The sequence below is a fragment of the Vitis riparia genome, chromosome 5 (assembly GCF_004353265.1).
Source record: "Vitis riparia cultivar Riparia Gloire de Montpellier isolate 1030 chromosome 5, EGFV_Vit.rip_1.0, whole genome shotgun sequence".
Taxonomy (NCBI): Eukaryota; Viridiplantae; Streptophyta; class Magnoliopsida; order Vitales; family Vitaceae; genus Vitis; species Vitis riparia.
The window spans coordinates 24,038,595-24,062,543 of NC_048435.1; the positions used below are offsets into that span (position 1 = coordinate 24,038,595).

The window sequence follows — 23,949 nt, forward strand, 5'->3', positions numbered from 1 at the left end:
TGGGATTAAAAGGTAAACTTCTCTTAAATTTAAAGAATCCAATTCATGAAAGGAGTCTCAACTTATTATGAGTTCTATATAAATTCTTAGTATGAAAGGACTCCTAGTTTATAAAAGTGTGATGGGATTATTCTAGATAGATGATATTGTCTAGAACAGAAAAGAGTAAAATCAAGCAATTCATTCCCGAGCAACTACAACTACCTGTTTTCCAACATTGCGGCCAGAGTAGAGCCCGATGAGAGCTGTGGGGGCATTCTCGAGGCCTTCGGCTATGTCTTCCACATACACAATCTTCCCTTCTCTGATGTAAGGCATAATCAGGTCCAAGAACTTGGGGTAAAGGTGATAGTAATCAAAAACTATAAACCCTTCCATGCGGATCCGCTTTGTGACAATGGTGAATAAGTTGCGAACACCCTCAGGCTCCTCAAGGTTGTACTGTGAGATCATCCCGCAGGCTGCAATGCGGCCATGGAGTCTCATGTTAACTAGCACTGCATCAAGCATCTTTCCCCCTACATTCTCAAAGTAGATATCAATGCCTTCAGGGAAGTACCTGGGTATTACAAATAAAATCTGGGAGATTAGAAAGCTGCGAAAAAGTTTGTTGACTATATCTCAATATAACATATGTGGTAGAAGTTGTAACAGTTAATTAGGGTCAGTGAGGATACTCACAATATCCAAAAAAATACGGTAATTTCATTAAGCTGCTGGATAGAGGAAGAGCTTTGGCCAAAGAGGGGGGAGGAGTGGGGGAGGGGGGGTGTGGTCTTTGTCCATTTCTTTGAGCTTAAAATTGATTAGAACTTCAAAGGGATACTGTTAGTTTTTCTAGAATAAAATTAATACTAACCTTTTCAAACAAGCTTCCAAATCCTGCTCTTCTTTATAGTTGAAAGCCTCATCAAAACCAAACTTGTTCTTCAACAGATCAACCTATGATCAAGCAATGTAAAAGTAACAAAATGAGAAGAGAATGAGGCTTTAGTTAATAAGGTCACCCTTTTGGGTTTAGCTTACCTACTCTTCAATAATTGGGGAATTTAGCAGTCAACCAACTAATATACACAAAAAGAATCAATCATATGATAACCGAGATTCCGTCCTTTGATGCAATTGAGCATATCAAGAAGTAAATGCAACAAGTTATGCTGTCAAGGGGTCCAGTCAATTAGAGATCAAGCTCTTCATGCAGAAGAATAAGAGGCAGGCACATCAATGTTAAAACCAGAGGTTTAAGCACAGGTAGGTTGGATGGCACAAACTGTTGCAGTCTTCGGGTTCCAAGTAAAATAATTTGTACCATGAAAGAACACTTGCAGGATTGAATTGGGATAATCATTCGGTTCAAGCAACAACAGCTAAATGGAAATTACGATATGAATACTAATGATGGCAATTCACCTTTTCCTTGGTTCCAGCACTTCCAACAACATAGCAGCCTAACAACTTCGCAAACTGCCCAACAAGCTGACCCACTGCTCCAGATGCCGCAGAAATGAAGACATACTCTCCTTTCTTAGGAGAGCATATTTCATAAAAACCAGCATAAGCGGTCATACCAGGCATACCTACAAAGTATAAAATCACAAGGAAGTAGCCATTGAAGATGCCAATAGAAGAAACACAAATAAAAATACCCATGGAAATATAATGAAAATATAGGTTCATAGACTCAAATACAATAGCAACAGAGGGTCTCCAAGAATGAAACCTGATTAGCTGCCATCCAAGCAGCACATGGTACCATTAATCTATGAAGTAGATTGAAAAAGCATGCTTTTGCATTAGCTAGCTTAGTTATAAAATCAAACTAACAAAGAATTTCAGAACAATTTACTAACCAACCTAAAAAATAAAGGAATGAGGTACATAGCAAAGTCCAAAATAGTTTACTAATGAGGCCCTTGCAGTTATCCGATACCGTCTAAAATTTTAAAATTCAGGTTGGCATATATTCAGAATCAGTCATACATTTTGCAAAATAATGTAGTTGGAAAGAGATTTGACAAAGAATTAAGTAATGGTGCTCAAGTTATAACAAGAGTCTACATCAATCAACATCCTATAGAAACAAGTTCCGAACCATCATTCAAATAACTTGCATATATTTTGTGGTAATGAACAAATTCCCAATTACAGATTTGAAGAGAATAGTTTACCAAGAATTCCAGTATAGTAAGAGAGCGGCACATCAGTGTGCTGAATTTTGAACAGTAGCTCGTTTGTTGTAATGAGACTGTACTCTTCCCATCCAGTAATTCCCCAAACCAAGTCACCCTTCTTGAAGTCGGGATGACGAGAGTCCAAAACTTTTGCCACGCCGTATCCAGTTATAGGCTGTGTGATTTCAGAGCAAAACTCATGACTCTTAGATTATAAATCAGAAAAATTCCAGTCTGTAAGCATTGAAACATCTAATCTATTTCCTTGGGTTAGCCAAATAATCAAAATTCCCATTTCACTTTTATGGATCTCATCTTTTTCTTCCCAATTATGTAAGGCTGGATCTAGAGTTCTAGTTATGGTTTTGAAAATCCGTGAAATCCGGATTTAACGGATTGATCTACAAATTGAGAGTTAGGCTCCAGCTCAACCAGCTTCCTCACTTCGTGATCTTCCTCTACAGTGAAATACCATAGAGTTGGTCAAAGCGGCACCGTTTCAACAACCGATGCTACTCCGCTATGCCCTAGTTTGATCACAGTAGCGTTATCTCATTATTTTAATTTCCTCCTTAAAAAGTTCTCCAATTTCTTCAATATTTTATTCAATCATACGACATAAAACGTCTGTTTTTTCTCCGATATCTCGTCCCTGATATACACGGAATATCGGTTCCGAGCCAAAATTTTCCTCTGGCTCGAAACTACCGATAAATCCTAATTGCGGTTTTCCTAACAGTTCCTCGAAAATCCTAGCCATCAAATTATTGAACAGATTGCATCGAAAACCGGGAGAAAAAAAAATTAATTTCCTAACATTTTTTCTGGAACCAAATAGTATAATATAAAAGCAACAAAAATGACTAAAATGTCGTAGCTTACAGAACCGGGCTTGAATGGCTCCACATAGCTGCCTTGAATGTTCCTCATACGGCTGCGCATGTAGGGATCGCAAGACAAGTAGAGATTCTTAACCAAAACGGCCTCGGAACCTTCTGGAACCTTGGGGCTGATTGTGGAAGTGGTCACGCACATGTCCGATTCTTTAGGAAAGCCGGAGACGTAGTCTCTGAAAATCACCTGCTTGTTGCTCACTGCTTCGCCATCCGCCATTGCTGTCTGCAACTCCAAGCTTTCTCTCTAGTTTGAACTCCTTTCCACGTGGAAATGTAAGAAACAGAGAAGCTAAAGAGTTTTAATGTTTTATTACGATCGTAGTGCAGGGAGAGAGACAGAACCTTCAGGATCATGTTTGGAGTCTTTGGACTCGCTGGGCGTTTGGAAACGTGTGGAGGACAATTTTCGGGAATCCCATTACCACGTAGTGTGAAAAAACATACTTTTCGCACCTTTGCCGTGGAAATCGTTTTCTAGAACCGCTAAAACGTGAAACACCACTCGACTGAAGAAGTGCTACGGTGATTTTGAGATCATAATCAATCGATACATGTATAGATAAAATGTACAATTTTTTTTCCCAAATTTGCAAGTCTTTTAACATTTTTTAATTTGGTAAATATTATATATGTTTGTTTAAATGCTACATGTATAATTATTTCTATAATTATCATCAATTAAATACCAAATTATAGTATAAGCCTAAAGTGATCATAAAACTATATGATAAAATGAATGGTATCCACTTTGAATTTGGTCGAAATGTTAATATACTTTTTATAGTTGTATACATTGTTAAAATTGATTAATAGTGGTCCCACCAAATTGTTTGGTCAATGATTGCAAACTTTCCAATTATCACGTCTTGTGTCAAGGCCAAAAATTTTGACAAAATTCCCACTAATCTAGCCACACTCTTTTAAGGGTAACCACATTTTTTTGGCATGATGGTGACTACCTTGAAAAAAATAATAATAATATTAAAATTAGAGATATAATAAAATTGATTTTTCAAAGTATCATTCTTAAAGAGTTTGAGATAAGGATAAATAAATCAGGTATCGATTTGAAAAGTTTCTAAAAAAGTCATATGTTTAGGTATGATTTTGTTCCGGTCCATCCCATTATACAAAATATGAAATAAAATATTATTTTAATTGATTTTTTAAAACTTTTTTAATAAAAATAAAATATCACCTTTCATAAAAATTAATTATAAATATTTATAATATATATTTTTATTTATAAATCATGTTTATTTTTAATAAAATTTAAAGTTTTAAAACAAAAAAAAATTTAAAAACATTAAAGGAGTGGGTATGGGAATTTACCCGCCCGGCTGAACTATATGTTTTTTTGGGGATGGACCAGCCATGTTTGCATCCTAATCAGTAATCACAATTCACATGCTAAATGCTAAAATATTACAAAAACCACATTCAAAACACGAGGGGATCATTATTAAATATTAAATATTAAATATAGATAACATCTCATGAGTTCTGACAAAAAGATGTAAAATAAGGTAAAGTATTTCGGAAGAATTATGTTTTGAGGTGAGATGAATATTGACCATAATATCCCTACACATTTAACCCATGGTCCAAATAAAGTATAAAAATTTAGTTGAAGGATATTATTATTTATTAATCTCTAAAATACCCCTACATAGACGAGTGTGAATTTTAATTTTTTTCTTTTCTATTTCTTATTACTTATTACCCATTTCTAACTCTTTGCATTTTTTTTTTCTTCCAATTTATATTTTTATTTTATGTCAAATAAAAAGCAATAATTTTTTTTTTCATTTTTAAAGATATTGAATCCTTTTACCCCCAGTATAAACAAGGATAAAAATTTTGGAATTTTTCATCTAAATATTTTTTTATCTTTTTGTATTTATCTTTTAGTTTAATTTTCATTTTTTATTTTAAATTTAAATTTCCCTTTTATTCATATTTTTCTCTTATTTTAATTACTCTTTACATTTTCCACGTTAACCATATTTTACAAAATTTTAAAATATATATCCTTTTAACTTTTCAATTTTTAATGTTTGTGTTTTAAAAATTTTAAAAAGATAAATTTATTGAAAAAAATAACTAAGATATGAGGTTCTAATATTATATTAATAATTTTTATTATTTAGATAAATTAATGCAAAATATTTTGACTCATAATAAGAAAATTGTCAATACAATTTTGGGAGAATTGTGTTTTGAGGTGAGATGAGTCTCAAAATTATTAATCCATATCAACCATTGGTCCATAACTAGTTGTGTGCAGATCCCAAAATTTGTCCAAATTTTTATTTTTATGTTAATTTTGAACCCAATTTTATCTTTAAATTTTAAATCTCCATTACATATTATATTTTTGAATAGACCTATTCATTATTTAATTCTTAGTTTTTATTTATTATTATTATTATTATTATTATATATTTATTTATTTATTTTATTTTTCTTTTCTCTCTTCTCTCTCCTCCACCTATATCCCTGTACCCATACCCACGTCCAAAGGAGTTTAAGACCAAAATAATTTATTTGTAAAAAAAAATAATAAGAATAGTATCCATTTCAAAATATTTGTCAAAGTAGTCTTCTTTATCCACGTAAGCATCCACATGGATTTTAAGTGTAAAAAACCACAGTTGGTGACTGTGGTTTTAAAACTTACAGAAATTTCCTTAAACCACATTTACAAACTGTGGTTTTACAATTTCTCTTAAAACCACAGTTACTAACTGTGGTTTTAAAAGAAGTATCCTTAAAACCACAGTTACAAATTGTGGTTTTACAATTTCCCTTAAAACCACAGTTAATAACTGTGGTTTTACAATTATTTTTAATCCGTCCCTATTTTAATGGTGTTATAATTTTAATATTATTTTTAAAATATTTTTTTATCAAAACAACCATAAAACCACAGTTACTAACTGTGGTTTTACAATTATTTTCAATCCGCATCTATTTTAATGGTGTTGTAATTTTAATATTATTTTTAAAATATTTTTTTTATCAAAATACCCATAAAACCATAGTTACTATAACTATGGTTTTAAAAAAAGTATCCTTAAAACCACAGTTACAAACCGTGGTTTTACAATTTCCCTTAAAACCACAGTTAGTAACTGTGGTTTTACAATTATTTTTAATCCACACCTGTTTTAATGGTATTGTAATTTTAATATTATTTTAAAAATATTTTTTATCAAAACAACCATAAAATCACAGTTAGTAACTGTGGTTTTACAATTATTTTCAATCCGCATCTATTTTAATGGTGTTGTAATTTTAATATTATTTTTAAAATATTTTTTTATCAAAATTACAATTATGTTGTAATTTTCACAAATATTTTTAAGGGGAACTCATGTGTAAAAAAGTATGGGATTTTAGAACTTTGCTTTTCACAAATTTTTTTGTTACGACTGTTTTTAAAATATATATATATATTATCTTTATTTTTTCATATTTTCCTTGAAAATTTGAGAAAATAATTTGGTCTACATGCATTTCCATAAAAATTTATATATTTATGGTAAATAAAATATTTATTTGTTTTACAAATATTTTCACATATGAACTAAAGAAAATTATTTATTCATATTATTTTAAAATTTTAAAATAACTAAAGAAATTGTTTATATTATTTTAAAATTTTATATTTTCATATGAAAATTAATGTCAATGATTATGATTTTAGGTTATTTATTATTAAGTATGATTTGAACTTATGTCTTGGTTAAAATGTATAATTTTTTAATTATATGAAAGAAAAATAGGTAATGGTTGTAATAATTTATTTAGTTAGAATTTCTTTCATTTAGACTTTAGGATGCATTTGAGTTTTATTTGTTTAAATTATCAAGGAAACATGTAAATAACATAACATCACTAATTTGAATTAACACTTTATATAACCTTAAATGTATAAACCAAAGTATAATAGTTCTACAAACATGAAAAAATATCTCAATGTGTCCCACATGATGGAATCTTTCTCTTTCATTGTGAACATCTACGGTAGATGGCCATATTTGTTGTATCCATTTGTGCTATCTGAAAAGTCTCCATCTCTATAGACTGTGACACGTCATCTACATGAGCTGTCGAGATAGATGGAACTGATGGAGGTAGAACTCAACGTACACGTGGAGCTCGATGTCCTCTAGGTACCCATACATGTAATCGTGCAGCATGAGCTATCCCCTGAAGAAAAGGTAGAGGTGCAATGGACTCTGTAACAGGTGGAAGTGCAATAGACTCTGTAACAGGTGGAGGTGCAATAGACTCTGCAATAGGTGGGGGTGCATCCAATGATATAGATGGCTGAACAGGGGTAAGGGTAGATGGTATGGTAGTCTCGGGTCCTTGTGAATAGGCTGGTATGGATACATCAGGGGGAGAAAGTGGCGACTCTAATAATGCAGATGGCTGAAATAAAGGAAAGGTAGATGTGACTGGTGGATGTGAGGGTTGTACCAAAGTAGATGCCAAAGGTACATGTTCTTTATTGATGTCAGTGACCGAGCATATCATTTCCAACAGTTATTCATATGTTGTCCCAAGAGGCACATCAATAGGTTCAACCACAACTCTATCCCCAACATAATCAACATCGGTCTGTGTTCTCACCATTTTCCCATTACAAAAACAAACTATTGCCACCGATAAATTAGACATAGTTTACCTATAGAAGAAGCCAAAAAAATCAAATAAATTTCATTTTTAACCACAAAATTACACAATATAAAACATTACTAATAACATCAATTTGTAATGAAATAACAAATAACAATAATAGGGTATGTTATTAACAATAATCAAATAACAAATAACACCTTAATATCCAAATAATTCAATGTTTTTTATTAATAATATTTTCTTATTATTTATTACCATTAAAATTGAATAAAAGGTTGTTATTTTTCCATTAACAATTAAAATGTCTTTGTTTAAGCTACCCAAATTAAGTGGGAAAATTTTTTAAATTTGTTCAAGAATGGATGTAATGTGTACATATTCAACATAATTAATAGTTACGACTATAAATGTTTTAATATTTTCCATTTAAATAATTAAAAAAGAGAAAGCGGAATAGTTAATACACTTTTGCTTATGTCTGGTTAATTTTTAAATTTTTTTAATTTAATTAAATTTCTACAATTTATAATTTAATAAGTTAAATTTGAAGTAAAAACTAATATTTCCTATATATTAAATTTGGTTTTAGTGTTTTTTTATTTATTTATAACTATTGAGTTCTTCAAATATTTTATAATCTTTAGGAGTCTATCTCGATCTTATAGATTTTTCCCTCTATGGCCTAAAATATTTATAAAAATATTCTAAATAACTTTCCTTATTCTATGAGGAAATATGATATCACAATAATAAATTAACTTAGAAAATACTTTATACAATATTCTTTACCAAAAGGAATTTATAATAATTGAGAATTTGATGCATTTTCTAATATATGATACAATTCAAAAGCTAACCAATAATTACAAGCAATTTTCATGGTTTGGAGATCTAGCCTAGGTTCTACATGTCTTTTTACAGTTTTATAAAGTTGTTAGCATTTGTATAGGTGCTATTAAATGTTCCACATGCCATTAAATGATTCGAGTTCTAGGAGCCCTAGAGTTTGGTCATGATTCGAGTTCTAGGAGCCCTATAATGGGGAAGAGATTGTTATATGCGCAATAGTATTATCTTTATAAAAATGATGATTGAAAAATGACACACTCAAATCTCCTTGATCCTAATAAATTTTTAATATATATATATATATATATATATATAATAAAAAGTATATATTTTTTTAGAGGAGAAAAAGAAACAAAAATAAATTTAATAATCACTTCCAATTTTAGAAAGTTAATAAATTATGAAAACAAATTTAAAAATAATTTGAAAAACTTAAGCATTTGTAATGATGGTTTCTCAATAAATCTAGTAATTATAATAAATAAGAAGATAAAATATTTTAATAATAAACAAGTAATTATAACTCATAACCCTAAGGATTTATTAGGAAGTGTAGAGGCTTTCACTTTTCTTTTTCTGTAACTTTTTGAAGTTGCTTCCATATGTCTTATGTCAAGAAGATTCCCAAAAATATGTATTAAACCTGGAAGAAGCAGATTCTTACAAAAAATAATGAGTCATTTTTCCCAATTTTTTACTTTAATGCATAGGTGTTTTACAAAATCCACAAAACAAAGCTTTTTGAATTTTTGGCTATAAATTTTAGTTCCAGATTCTCACTAGGCAAATATTAATATTTGTTGTTCATATGTATTGTTGTACGTGTATCATTGTATTGTGCATTATATTTGTACCATAAAATACACTTCAGATGAGATACAACCAAGCAATAAATAAGATTTACATTAGGAAAATGAATTATATCATTGTATTGTAAGTTTTCTAACAAACATGCTTACAGCCACTAAGGTACTTTTAGAAATAGTTGATGGATAAGATCAAGCAAGCTACTGTCTCATAACCAGCAATAGCAGGCCCATGTTTGAGAGGAATTGAAGCTTCTATCCGGGAGCGAGTAATTGTAAGGCTGTTGAAATTTTACCAGTAGTAATGGTTGAGAAAGTTGAACATGTAAAATATGCCACAAAAAATATGAAAAATTAGCACTAATGTGCAAAGCGTGCTTTGATCAGTGTAAAGCAAAGATCAGTACATTAAGCTCTACATTAAGCAGGAGTGTATTTCCATTCCATATTGGGATTTCATAGGTTTCCCCTAAGCACCCTGCTAAAGGCCATATTTAATTTCAAACCCTTCAACTTTCAGTCAGTAAACTCTCATTTTAATAACCAAGGTATAATAACATCTTTCACATACTTATCCAAGAAAAGTTAAAAGGAAAAAACATCATCAACAGTTATCATCATCCAATTTGTGATTGGAATTGGCTAAAAAGAAAAATTTACACTTCATGTGCAGGGATAATAGAAAATAATAAACCAAATGATATTGTAGTCACAAATTCATCAGGGGTGGCCCTGTCCTGTAATACATCATCATTATTCCAGGTATAATCAAAGTCAGATAGCAATAGACCATTTGTCCTAATTTTGAGGAACTCACTGAAACATATTCTTTTCTAAAATTAATAGCCACTTGATGCATTGTAACTATGTTAATTTCCAACATATTAACTCCATTTTTATAGAAAAAAGATTTTTTTTTCTCCCTTTCGAAACCCCAATCCGAAAAAACCTTAACCTCTCCAAGTCTCTCTCTCTCCCCCACCTTCATCCAATCCAAAATCCATATTTTGGATCACGATGAAGATGAATCATGGGCAAATCGACGGTTATCAGGATTCCGAGATGAGAGGAAAATGAGGCAAAGGTTAGGGTTTTTCGAGTTCTAGGATAAGAGGAATACAAGGTGGAGGAAAGGGTTTTTCAAGTTTTTTGGATAGCTATGAAATTGAAAACAACTTGAGATTTTTAAAATTTTCAAAACAACTTGTTTTCCTCTGTTTGGTTGGTGAGAAAGCTAAGGAAAATGAGTGGGAAAAAACTCATGAACCCGAAAAAAATTTACCTAGCTACTGGTGGAGCTGCTGGTGGGAGCCGCAGCCGGTGAGGAGAGAAAATGGAGCCGCAGACAAGAGAATACTTTCTGGATTGTTGATTTCGGGAAAAAATTGGGTCTCCAAAGTAAAAAAACAAGTTTGACGAAGATGGCTTGTTGATGTGGATTGCTGATGTGGATTCAAAAGAGTATTTTGGCAAATAGTTTGAAAACTGGATTAGTTTGGGTTTTTTTTTTCCAAAGAAGTACTACTTTGGCTATAAACTCCGTCCAAAGCCCCCACCTTCTCTCTTTCTTGTCTTTTTTTAATTATTTTTTTCTTCTCCCCCATTCCCAAGGTGGTCTGGCCCCCATCTCCACTCAAGTTGGCCGGCTCCACGTCTCCTCTCTTCATTTTTGCATTTTTTTTCTTCCCCCAACCCCCACACACGGTGGCTAGCCCATTTTTTTCTTCGCTTTTTCTCCATCTCCATTTCCTCTTCTTCCTCCACACTACACTGCCAGACGCCCTTCCTCATTTCCTTCCTTCCATTTTTTTTTTCATTTTTTTTTCAAAAAAAAAAAAAAAAACCCATCAATCCATCCGGTTGGTGACTCCCTCCTTCCCTCTTTCATTCTTCCATTTCCTCAACTTTCTCGCACTTTCTCCTCCTTCCAAAATTTGAAATTGTATAAGGTTTTTTTTTTTTTTTTTCCCTTTGATTTTAATAGTTGATTGTTGTTGAAATTGGATTTATGTTTGTTTGTGAGCCTTATGTTTGGGTTTCGAGATTTGGGTATGGGCTTATACATTTATGTTTGTTTGTGGGTCATATGTTTAGGTTTTGAGATTTGGGTATGCATGTTATTTATCTTATTTGGACTTGGACATATTGCTTATTAGTTATTTATTTGGGCTTATTGGATTGAGTTTGAGACATTATTTCCTTTGCCCATGTGTATTATTAATGTGGATTTGTTAATTGATATGAATTTTGGGTCCATAATGCGGGTGATATTTGTTAGATAACTTGAATATTTGATATGAGTTTGACCAATTTAAATTATTTGGATATGGGACAATTGTGGTGTATATTAAATTAGGTTTGGATTATGAGATATTAAATTTAGACCTAATTGAATTTATTTTGTTTTATGATATTTTGGGTTTGGCTAATTGTGTTGTATTTTGATGATTAACTTGGAAAGTTTGGATTAGGGTTATTAACATAAGATAATTTTATTGGGTTATATTTATTAATTTGGGTTCATTTTTATTGACAAAAATTTATTGGACCAATTTGAAATTTGAATTTGGGCTTGAATAATTATTTTGGACTCTTCTTATTTTTTGATATTTACATTTGGGCTATTTTTGTTTTTGCATGAGCCCATTCTGCAATTCTATTGACTGTGTACAGATTTATGACACATGGAGCATGAAATTTCATGAGACTCGAAAAACGGTAAATGAAACATTGAGCTTGTTGTAAGCTTGTTTGGGTACATATTTTATTTTTCACTTTTATTTTATTTTATTTTTATTAGTTTTTGTAAATGTTTGTTTGTATATATTTATTGAGTGTGTATAGAATTAAATATCGAACAAATCGAAAATTTTGTTTAAATAAGAGGAATAATTTAGTAAATATGTTTTAATAAAATAATAATTTTAAAATTTTTTTATTAATAAAAATTCAGAAAAATGCATTTAGAAAAATTCAAAAGAATTGTTTCTAATAGAATTTGAAAATTTGTTTTTAATAAAATTGTCTAAAAATTGTTTTGTAAATAAAGTTGTCCCAAAAATTAATTTTTAATAAATTTGTCCAAAAAAATGTTTTTTTAAATAAATTCTTTTTCTTTAATTAAAATAGGATTAAAAGTAATTTTAAAAAATAAGGGATTGAAATTTTTTTCTTTTTAATTAAAAATTATTTTCCAAATAAAGTTATATATATATATATATATATGTGTGTGTGTGTGTGTGTGTGTGTGTGTGTGTGTGTGTGTGTGTGTGTGTGTGTGTGAAACCAAGGTTTGGTTAATCTTGATTTTGATGATAACAAAATAAGGTTTAGAACTAATGATCATATTTCAAGTGTGATTAGGCAAAACGACTTCCAAAGTGGAAATCCAAAGACAAATCAAACCAAGGAGAAATCATGAAGAAGAAAACCACCTCAAAGAGAAGAGTTTTTCAAGATCAAAGCTTCATAAGATCTTTTTGTAAGGTTGTTGGTGCATTAGGACTTTCATGCATTTCATTCTTCATTTATGCACCAAAATCATCCAAGAGTAATATTGTTTTAAATATCTTAAGAATTGGATGATTTCATGTTTTCAACTAAAACCTTGTGTTAAATGATTTTCAAACTTGTTTTAAAAGGTTTTAAGTTGAAAAAGGTTGGGTGTTGAGCCAAAAAATGGCTCAACCGGTTCAACCAATCGATCGGTTGTGCTCGTCCGGTTGAGGGAGGCAAAAAAGTTTCTCTCTCTCCCAGTGGCCTTCTCTTCCCGATCAAGGTTGAACCTCAACCGGTTGAGGTCCGGTTGAGGCCCAACGGTCACTTTTCCTAATGGCTAGTCAACCGGTCGACCCCTAGCTCGACCGGTCAAACCCCCAACGGCTAGTTTAGCTTTTTTTCTTCTATAAAAAGGCTTCAATCTTCATTGTTTCATAAATTTAACCTTCCCAAATCTTTCTTGATTATATTTGAGCCTTGGAAGAGTATTTTTGAGTGCACCATTATTCCAAAACTTGCATATCTTTAGTGCACCATTCAATCCTAATTTCTCTTGTATCATTTGAACTTAAAGTTCTTGTGCTAGGATTTTTGAGAAATCATTTTATTTGTAAACCTTTGAAAGGAAGTTTCTCAAGTGTGAGGTATCACTTGAGGGGTTGTTCAAGAAAGGGATATCTTTTGAGAAGTGTAAAGGGTGCTTGGAGCCAAAAGTCCAAGAGGGTGAATTGGAATCATAATCCAATTGTATTGCTTGAAGGCTTGGTTTGGAAGCCTTGGATTAGTGGAACCTCAAGCTCGGGATTGAAGCTAAAGGAGAGTGGATGTAGGCCGGGTTGTGCCGAACCACTATAAACTCTTGTGTTTGCTTTCTCTCTTTTCTACTCTTTAATTTATATGCAATTGTCTTTATATTGCTTATTATATACTTGCATATAATTGTCTCTTCATTCATATAGTTTATATTTGAGAAAAGAGACCATCACCCTATTCACCCCCCCCCCCCCCCCCCCTCAAGGTGATTACCATAGGTTGGATTAGCCTCAAATTCCTAACAATATATATTAAATAATTTGTATAAATTACTTTTCTGAAAATAAATTTAAATATTTTTTTAATAAAATTGTAAAAATTCATTCAATTTTTGTAAAAATAATTTTTGTTGCTAAATTGAAATTTTGTAATAAATTCTTTTGATATAATAAGTGTAAATAACTTTTATTTTGAAAATTATATACAAATGAAATTGAATCAAATCACTTGAAGAAAATATTTTATAAATAAATAACCTGAATCACTCGTTCAAAATTGTTTTTAATAAAATCCTTTGAAATTTTCAAAAAACTAATCTTCTTCAAATATTTTTTTAATTAGTTTAATAAATCATTTTATATAATTCTCATTTTATTTATTTTGTATATTCTTGTAAATCATTTTTATGTATATTGATTTTCACCATAACTTATATATACTTATTCGTTTAGTAGTAGATGTCGTATGTGGGCTTAAAGGGGTAATCTGACCTTGAATATGTTTTTGCAGACATGTCTTTACCAAATAAAAAGTCACAGAGTTTTTTTTTTTCTTATTTTGTTTTTCTTTTAAAAATAATTAAAATAAGCGGTGACTCCAACTCTTTTTTAAAAAATTAATTTTTCACAAATAAATGAAAAACGTGTGTGGTGACGCACGTCCACGTTGTGTTTCCATATTGTCCTCCATATACGATCCTTCCTTGATTAGTGACACAACCGTGTCCAAAAAGTTAGGGTAGGGGTGGTAGAGACAAAAAAAAAAAAGCGCCAGAGATCGCATCCGCTTTGTAAATCAAGGATAAACAATATAATAAGAAACACCGAGAAGGGATGTTGATTGCTCTACACATTTTAAATAATGATTTATGTAATCAAATGAAGAAAAGTATGTGAACATTTAGTTTAACAATTTTGTTTCATTGTCACTTTTAGTTTACTTCTAGGATTTGTTGATGTTGTCGAGATATGAATGTATTTAGTATTATTATAACATGTTCACTAAACTTCAAACGAAAAAGGGAATCAAACAAAGGAAAAGAAATCAGAACTAACAATTCTATTAAATTGAAATGTTTATTAACTGTGGAGGAAATGAATGAATACACACATATATATTAAATCCTCAGCTTATGCACTTACCTTTTACCTGCAACAACACCTTACCTAAGTAGAAACTTTCTGCCTTAAGATGACAAAAAGACACTTAATATATAAGCAAATTTTTGTTTTTGATGAACAAATAGACGATTACAATCTTGCTAAACTCTCAACAGATTGCTCATAACATTTTGTAAAGTAACTCGTTACTTTTTAGGAGGAGAGCAGGAGCTTTATTATGGATAAATATTCCATCGAGCCTAGAACACAAAAATGTAAAAATGAGGTAAATCATTCTCTAGCAACAACAACCACCTGTTTCCCAACATTGCGCCCAGAGAAGAGGCCAATGAGAGCCTGTGGAGCACTCTCGAGGCCTTCAACTGTGTCTTCCACATACACAATCTTCCCCTCCTTGATGTGAGGCAGAGCCATCTCCAGGTACTTGGGGTAGAGGTGATAGTAGCTCAGAATGACAAACCCTTGCAGTCGAACCTGTTTGATGATGATATTAATCAAGTTGCACACACCCTCGAGCTTGTCAAGATTGTACTGTGAGATCATCCCGCAGGCAGCAATGCGGCCATGGACTCTCATGTTGAGGAGCACTGCATCAAGCATTTTCCCCCCAACATTGTCAAAGTAAATATCAATGCCTTCAGGGAAGTACCTGGCCAAAAACGATAGGATTGCATTGAGAAATTCTTCTTCACATTGGAAAAGCAAACCAAGGGGAATACACAAGGGAAGTGGTTTTATTTTTCTGTATATCAGTATATGAGACATATGGGCAGTGCAGTTGCTAGAAATAGTAGAGCTAATTATGCCACTGAGGGGTACTCAGTACTGGGAAGCCTTTTTCTTAGATGCTTTCATATCTATATTTTCAAATATCCTTAAAAAACAATACTAACCTTTTCAGACATGCAACCAAATCCGTCTCTTCTTTATAGTTGAAAGCTTCATCAAACCCAAACTTGTTCTTCAACAGATCTACCTATGTTCAAGCAATGATAAAACAAAACCAAATCAAAATGAAAATCAGATCCTGTTCAACGATTTCACCTTGGGCGATGTAGAAAAGTTGGCGATGTGAGATTGTGATAAACATTAAACAGTGTGACAACAACAAAAAATCAACTGAATAGCATTGGAGATTTCATCCTCTGCCTACCAAGAAGAAATACATGCCATGGGTATGATTTCAAGGGGTGTTTTCTCATCAATATAAAACAACTCAAGAGAGGATCAACTTGGTTGAATGTATAAATGATTGGTTTGAACACAGTATTTTGGATTGATAGGGAAAAAAATATATACCATGATGAGAAATTACAATATGGATCGACACTATCAACACTATTGACACAGATGGTGGCAATTTACCTTCTCTTTCGATCCAGCACTTCCAACAACATAGCAACCTAACAGCTTTGCAAACTGCCCAACGAGCTGACCTACTGCTCCTGATGCTGCTGAAACGTAGACATACTCCCCCTTCTTAGGAGTGCAAATCTCATAAAAACCAGCATAAGCAGTCAGACCAGGCATTCCTACAAAGCACAGAACCACAACAATTAAGCAGGAGAAGGCTTAATTAGAATTTCGTGTTCTCTTGATATAATTATATAGATTACAAATTTCATAATTCAGACCATTGCTCGCATCTTTGGTTGTAACCTATAAATTACTGAGCCCAAATCTGAAGAAAACAGCTTACCAAGAATTCCAGTATAGTATGAAAGGGGCACATCGGTGGTGGGAATTTTAATTAGCATCTCGGTTGATGTGATGAGACTATACTCTTCCCAGCTGGTAAATCCCCAAACCAAGTCACCTTTGCTGAAGTTTGGATGCCCGGAGTCCAAAACTTTTGCCACTCCATACCCCTCAATAACCTGTGTAATTTTAAGATCAACGTCACTTTTGATTCTGTAGAAGGCCAAACCAATTTTATACAACATCAGCAGTAGTGAATAATAAAAAATTTCCCATTTCATTTTCATTAATCTAATCTTTCTTCCCCAACCCAAATATCCAACACTTTTTGTGACTAATTTCCTCATCTTCCTCTATAATGAACTCCATTTATTGTTGCTTGGGGGAGAAGGTCACCATCTTCTGTTGTTCAGATTTAAAGCTTGTTTGATAGTGATTCTAAGAAGTGTTTCGAACATTTCTAACATTTGAAAATTGTTATCATTCAAGTGTTAAAAATATTAAAAACGTTTTCTAAAATTACTATCAAACACACTCTTAATTATAATAACTTTTTTAATATTTCATTGTTCTATATATCAATTCTTCTTGAGAGGAAATGACAAATAGATCATAAGCTTCTATATTGTAGTATTGTATATAAGTTTAGGATCAAACGTCACTTTTGATTCTGTAGAAGGCCAAACCAATTTTATACAACATCAGCAGTAGTGAATAATAAAAAATTTCCCATTTCGTTTTCATTAATCTAATCTTTCTTCCCTAACCCAAAAATCCAACACTTTTGTGACTAATTTCCTCATCTTCCTCTATAATGAACTCCATTTATTGTTGCTTGGGGGAGAAGGTCACCATCTTCTGTTGCTCAGATTTACAGCCCGATTGATAGTGATTCTAAGAAGTGTTTCGAACCTTTCTAACATTTGAAAATTGTTATCGTGTTAAAAATATTAAAAACGTTTTCTAAAATTATTATCAAACACACCCTTAATTATAATAAACTTTTTTAATATTTCATTGTTCTATGTATCAATTCTTCTTGAGAGGAAATGACAAATAGATCATAAGCTTCTGTATTGTAGTATTGTATATAAGTTTTCAGTAGAAAGCTATGAGGAAACTGTTTTCATATTTGATCAAAGTTTTGTTATAGAAAGCAATTTACACAATTGATTTCATAGCTAAATAAATTCTCATATTTCTATGCCTTTTTGAAACCTTTAGCCTACGGACATTCCGCTCAAATATTTTATTTGCCTCTTAGTCTTATATTACTATTTCAATACCGATATGTCCGCCTATATAATTTACTACACGACATATTGGCCTGTAGATTTCATCCACCATCCCAAAGTTATCATTTCCCAAAAATTCATTTAATGTTCAAAACTACAGACAAAAAACCTAGGGATTGAAACATTAGGAAATACATTTCCTGGCATTTTCTCGGGAACCAAACAGGAGTATAAGATAACAAAAATAACGAAACTGCCGTACCTTACCGACACAGCCATTATTAATGTAGGTCGAATAACGGTTATCCGGTATTTCTTTTCCGATACATCGTCCTACAATCTACTACTACATTATGCTAATCCGAAATCGAACTTTCCGCCGAAATTTGAAACTACGACAAGAATAATTCTAGGGTTTGCGGCATTCAAAAAGTCATTTCCTAACATTTTCCCGTAACCAAACAGGATTACAAACAACAAAAATGCGGAAACTACGTTTGCTTACCGAACCAGGCTTGAAGGAGTCGACGTAGCTGTCCGTAGTGTAGGTCATACGGGGGCGCATGTAGGGATCGCAAGACAAGTAGAGGTTCTTCACCAGCACGGCCTTCGAACCTTCTGGAACCTTGAGGCTTATCGTGGAAGTAGTGATGTACATGTCGGCATCTGTGGGAAAACCAGAGATGTAGTCTTTGAAAATCACCTGCTTGTTGCTCACTTCCGCCATTGTTACCTGCCAAGCTTTTTCTCTGCTCTTCCGAGATGGATAATATCTGTCACCAGGGCCGATGGTTGATGGCGACTGGCGAGCCTATTTAATATTTATAGAAAAAATCTACCGAAGATTAAATTTTAAAATTAAAAAAAAAAAAAAAAAAAACCCGAAAATGCACCCACAATGAGGTGTCCTGAGACATTAATAGCGTCATTTAATGTTTCATATTTTAACATTCACTTTTCGTAGATTTTTACAAAATAAAAAAAAATGGAAAAATGGAAGAAAACTTTAATCTAATTACAATTTTAAGAAATTTAATAATTTTTCCAATTTTTAGAATTATTAAATTTCATATTTACAGCTTTTTTTTTCCTTATATATTTTTTTTATGAAATTTAAAATTTGTTAATAAGAAAAAAAACCATTAATGGAAAGAATTAAAAGGATGGTAAGTTAATGATAGTTGACTTTCAATCCATTTGTAATTTTTCTCTTTTTAGAATTATTAAAGTTTATATTTATAACTTTTTTTAATTCTATAAAATTTTAAAATTTTGTTGTTCCTTTTTAATATTTTGATTATTTACCATTTTTTTTAGATTTGTAAACCGTGATGTGTTTACAAATAAGTTACAAAATAAAAATGAAAATATTTGAAGAAGGGTATTGGATTATTCATGCTTTTATTTGGTTGAAATATAGAGATTTTAAAATAAATTTAAGTTATTGCCATATTGAATAAGTAATATTTTAATTTCTAAAATGTAACTTAATGGACGATATTTTGATTGGCTAAATCCACGAAGTCATTATTGATTTCAAATTTCGTGAATGTTAATTCTTATAATAAACTTTTTATATAAAATTATTTTTTTAGGAAATTATTAAAGAAGCTTACCTAAAATATTTTTATTGATAAAATCTCTTTAAAAATAAATTTTATAAATGGAATAAATTTATAAGAATGAAATCATTCCCGATTTGAAAATTTAACCCTCCATTTTTGTTTTCAGTTTAAAAAATATCTATTTTGGATAAAAAAAATGCTCTTATTTTTTCCTTATAAAAATATTATTCTCTTTTAAAACTTTCATTTAAATATTCCAAGTGTTGAAAGATAATTATATAATTTTCAAATTTAAATACCAAAGAGATTAGATTTACAAATTTAAAATAATTTCATTCCTTTTAATTAATTAATTCTATTTATTACTAATAAACATTCATCAATTAAATCCTAAAAGCTATTGAGTTGTTTGTCAAAAAAAAGAAAAAACCAAAAAAAGCAGAAGTTTCAATCTATTTTGCTCTAAAACAATGACTAAATAGCCAATATTAAAATATAATGTGTTTTGCATTTCACTTTTTTAATTCTTAATACAAATATGATTGGAAAATAAAATTTTTGGATATGCATATTTTATCATTGTTAAGAGTGTCTAATACTTTTAGGCTCGCTCTCAGCTCCTTTAATTGTAACATTAAACTCCTGTATAACACATTCAATTGTAACGTTAGTCTTATTTTTCTTTGTAAATGCCTATTGTACTCCTCAATTGTAATATTTTGGTATAAAACAATATAAATGATACATTGTTCGGTATCCGTCGAACACTTTCAGTACATTTACTCATTACTTTACAATCATGTCAATTAATAAGGTGTTTGACAAAATTTAAGAAATACTTTTAAAAATTTGAAAATCACTTATATTGTTTCATGAATAGGACGATTCTTGTGAAAATAATTTTAGAGAAAATAATAAAGGCACTCTAAATATAACATTAATGGACATGCAATATTTGGTTTTGATATAATTTTTAAAACCCTCAACAGATTGCACATAACATTATGTGTTATTTTTTTGAAGAGGAGAGCAGGAGAATTAGTATGGATAATATTCCATGAAGTCCATAAGAAAAAGATGTAAGAATAAGACAAATCATTCCCTAGAAACTACTACAACCTGTTTTCCAACATTGGCCCCAGAGAAGAGGCCAATAAGAGCCTGTGGAGCATTCTCAAGGCCTTCAACTGTGTCTTCCACGTACACAATCTTCCCTTCTTTGATGTGGGGCAGAACCATCTCCATGTACTTGGGATAGAGGTGGTAGTAGCTCCGGACCAGAAACCCTTGTATTTTAACTTGTTTTATGATGATAGAAATCAAGTTGCATAGACCCTCAGGCTTCTCCGTATTGTACTGTGAAATCATCCCGCAGACGGCTATGCGGCCATGGGATCTCATCCTGGGAGCACTGCATCAAGCATCTCTCCCCCAACATTGTCGAAGTAAATATCAATGCCTTCAGGGAAGTACCTGGAGATTGGGAAATTCTACTTCAGAGAGGAAAAGCAAACCAGGGAGAAAACAAAAGGGAAGTAGTTGCTAAAAATGGTGAGAACTGGAAAACGAAACTAACCTTTTCAAACATGAAGCCAAATCTGGCTCTTCTTTGTAGTTGAAAGCATCATCAAACCCAAACTTGTCCTTCAAGAGATCAACCTGCGTTCAAGCAATGATAAAACAAAAGAAAATTAGAGATGTTAGTCAAGTATTGTAGCTGAATCTACTCTTAAGCAAAATAATGGCCTCTGCCTATGATGAACTTGTCTGTCTGAAAATACATGGAATGGCTATGCTTTACCTTTTCTTTCGATCCAGCACTTCCAACAACATAGCAACCTAACAACTTTGCAAACTGCCCAACAAGCTGACCCACTGCTCCTGATGCAGATGAAACATAGACATATTCCCCCTTCTTAGGAGTGCAAATCTCGTAAAAACCAGCATAAGCAGTCATACCGGGCATACCTACAAAGTAGAGAGCCAAAACAATTAAGAGGACAATGAAAATCACGGTAGGAGACAGCACAATTCAGACCATTGCTCGTGTCTAGGTTGTGCTTGTAACCAAAGAATTTCCGAGAGCAAATCTGAAGAAACCAGCTTACTTACCAAGAATCCCGATATAGTATGAAAGGGGCACATCAGTGGTGGGAATCTTAAAGAGAGTCTCTGTTGATGTGATAAGAGTGTACTCTTCCCATCCGGTGAACCCCCAAATGAAGTCACCTTTGCTGAAGTTGGGATGCCCAGAGTCCAAAACTTTTGCCACTCCAAATCCATTTAAAACCTGTGTAATTTTAAGATGAGAAGTCACTTGCGATTCCATTTCCATCCAAGACCAAACAAAAAAACTTCCAATCTAAAATCATTTCAAACCCAATTGTTCACATTTTACAACATCAGCAGTATCAAATGATAAAAATAATTTTTCTTCCCCAAATATTCAGCAGTTTCTGAGACTAGTTTCCTCGTCTTCCTCTACAGTAAAATCCATCTATGGTTGCTTGGTGGAGAAGGTCAAATCGTCACCGTTTTCTGTTGCCCTGATTTGATCATTGTGGCTTCCTCTTCAATATTTTAATTGCATTTTTCTCGAAAAAGTTTGCCAGTTTCTTCAATATTGGATCGTATTATATTTCCACCCTCTCTTTAGAAGAGAAGACAGTTTCTAAATTTCTAAAACATCTTAATAAATTTTAGATTGAATATATATATATATATTTGAGAATTTGTTCCAAAAACAATGATTTCTGACAACAAGTTCAAGAAGTTTTCAAGAGTTCTTTCAAAGTGTTGCAAAAAATAATTGCAAATATGGAGAATAAATCTGAAGCTTTTGTATTGTATATATATTAGTATAATATGATATGCTAAAAAAACTTGCTTTCATGTTTGAGTTGTAATCGAAGTTGTGTCAGTCAAAACAAATATAAACCAATTTTTTTATTGCTAAGAGTGTGTTTCATTTTTTTAAAAATTCTAAAAAGCAAAAGACTATTCTTGAAAATAATTGATAAACAAACCCATTTTTTTGATGTTTTATAGAATTGTTTGGAACTTGGAATGCTTTAAATTTATTTTTAATATTTAAAAATGTGTTTTAATAATAATTTTTATCTAATATTTTATTTTTAATCATTACACCGATGAAATTCACCATCCCAAAGTTCTCATTTTCCGCAGGTCAATCCGAGATCAAAGTTTTCATAAATAATCAGTTAAATTCAAAACTACAGACAAAAAAACTAGGGATTGAAACATTCGAAAATTCATTTCCTAGCATTTTCTAGGGAACCAAACAGGAGCACACGATAACAAAAATAACGAAACGGCGGTGGCTTACAGAACCGGGCTTGAAGGATCCGATGTAGCTGGTGTGAGTGTAGGTCATACGGGCGCGCATGTAGGGATCGCAGGACAAGTAGAGGTTCTTCACCAGCACGGCCTGGGAACCTTCTGGAACCTTGAGACTCATTGTGGAAGTGGTCATGTACATGTCGGCATCTGTAGGAAAACCAGAGACGTAGTCTTTGAAAATCACCTGCTTGTTGCTCACTTCCGCCATTGTTACCTGCCAAGCCTTTTTCTCTCTTCCTCTGAGATGAGACAGGTATGTCACGAAGTTGGATAGTAGATGGAGAGTCCATTTATAGAAAAATTCTAGACGAGATTAAAAAGAAATAAAAAAATATAAATGAAAGTTACTCATCGGGCCAAAAATTAAGATTTGCCCATAAAAGTTGTATAATTGATGAAGATGATATAAAATGTGAAGAGATTAATATACCCTTTAAAATTATTTTCTACTATAATGAGAAACTTTTTTATCTTAAATTTTTTTAATAATTATTCTGAAAATTTATTATTTTTAAAAAATTAATTTTAAAAAAAATATTATAAAAATATACCATTTAAAAATAAATAAATTTGATATATTTTTAGTTATTTTTATATACACAATTTTAAAAATATATATTTTTCAAGATTATGATTTTTAAATAATAATAATAATAATTTATTTTTATTTTTTTGAATCACTAAATTATATTAAATTTTATTAAGGTTTGTAAAAAGAATAAAACTTAAATCAATATTTTTTTACTTCATTTTTATAGTCAAATGAAAATTTATATCATTTTTCTTAATTTTCACACTTTCTTTCATTTTGGGCTAAAAGGAAGAAAAGAAAAGGCAAGATATCCCTTGACTTTCAATTTATTTATAATTTTAATAAATATTATAAGTTTTTTTTAAAAAAAAATCTATTCTTATAGAATTATTAAATTTCATATTAAGATTTTTTTTTAACATATATTACTTTTATAAAATTTAAAATTTATTATTAGGAAAAAAATTAATGGTAATAATTAAAATGATGGTAAGTAATGTCACTTCTAATCGGTTTATTAATTATTATTTTTTAAA

The 23,949-nt window shown here is 31.3% G+C and overlaps 2 protein-coding genes and 1 pseudogene across 2 annotated transcripts; all 3 read right to left on the minus strand.

Moving 5' to 3' along the window:
* LOC117915350 (2-alkenal reductase (NADP(+)-dependent)-like) lies at positions 1 to 3,458 on the minus strand. Its single transcript, XM_034830910.1, has 5 exons — positions 3,054 to 3,458; positions 2,169 to 2,346; positions 1,411 to 1,577; positions 860 to 942; positions 1 to 559 (listed from the first exon to the last, which is right to left on the minus strand). The coding sequence occupies exons 1-5, from the start codon at positions 3,282 to 3,284 to the stop codon at positions 181 to 183; spliced, it is 1,038 nt and encodes a 345-aa protein (XP_034686801.1). The 5' UTR covers positions 3,285 to 3,458; the 3' UTR covers positions 1 to 180.
* Positions 3,459 to 15,069: 11,611 nt separating this feature from the next.
* Positions 15,070 to 18,735, minus strand: LOC117914092 (2-alkenal reductase (NADP(+)-dependent)-like). Its single transcript, XM_034829281.1, has 5 exons — positions 18,462 to 18,735; positions 16,723 to 16,900; positions 16,389 to 16,555; positions 15,917 to 15,999; positions 15,070 to 15,672 (listed from the first exon to the last, which is right to left on the minus strand). Exons 1-5 carry the CDS (start codon positions 18,681 to 18,683, stop codon positions 15,294 to 15,296), a joined length of 1,029 nt encoding a protein of 342 aa, XP_034685172.1. The 5' UTR covers positions 18,684 to 18,735; the 3' UTR covers positions 15,070 to 15,293.
* A 1,881-nt stretch (positions 18,736 to 20,616) lies between these two features.
* LOC117915062 lies at positions 20,617 to 23,104 on the minus strand (annotated as a pseudogene).
* Positions 23,105 to 23,949: the final 845 nt, after the last annotated feature.

Bases quoted from the DNA above. Each gene is read 5' to 3' on its own strand.
- LOC117915350 (XM_034830910.1), bottom strand. From the start codon at position 3,284: ATGGCGGATGGCGAAGCAGTGAGCAACAAGCAGGTGATTTTCAGAGAC. The intron at 2,347-3,053 runs GTAAGCTACGAC...GAAATCACACAG, and splicing joins AGCCATTCAAGCCCGGTTCT to CCTATAACTGGATACGGCGT. The intron at 560-859 runs GTTAGTATTAAT...TGTAATACCCAG, and splicing joins TTGGAAGCTTGTTTGAAAAG to GTACTTCCCTGAAGGCATTG.
- LOC117914092 (XM_034829281.1), bottom strand. From the start codon at position 18,683: ATGGCGGAAGTGAGCAACAAGCAGGTGATTTTCAAAGACTACATCTCT. The intron at 16,000-16,388 runs GTAAATTGCCAC...GCTTGAACATAG, and splicing joins GTGCTGGATCGAAAGAGAAG to GTAGATCTGTTGAAGAACAA. The intron at 15,673-15,916 runs GTTAGTATTGTT...GTTTTTGGCCAG, and splicing joins TTGGTTGCATGTCTGAAAAG to GTACTTCCCTGAAGGCATTG.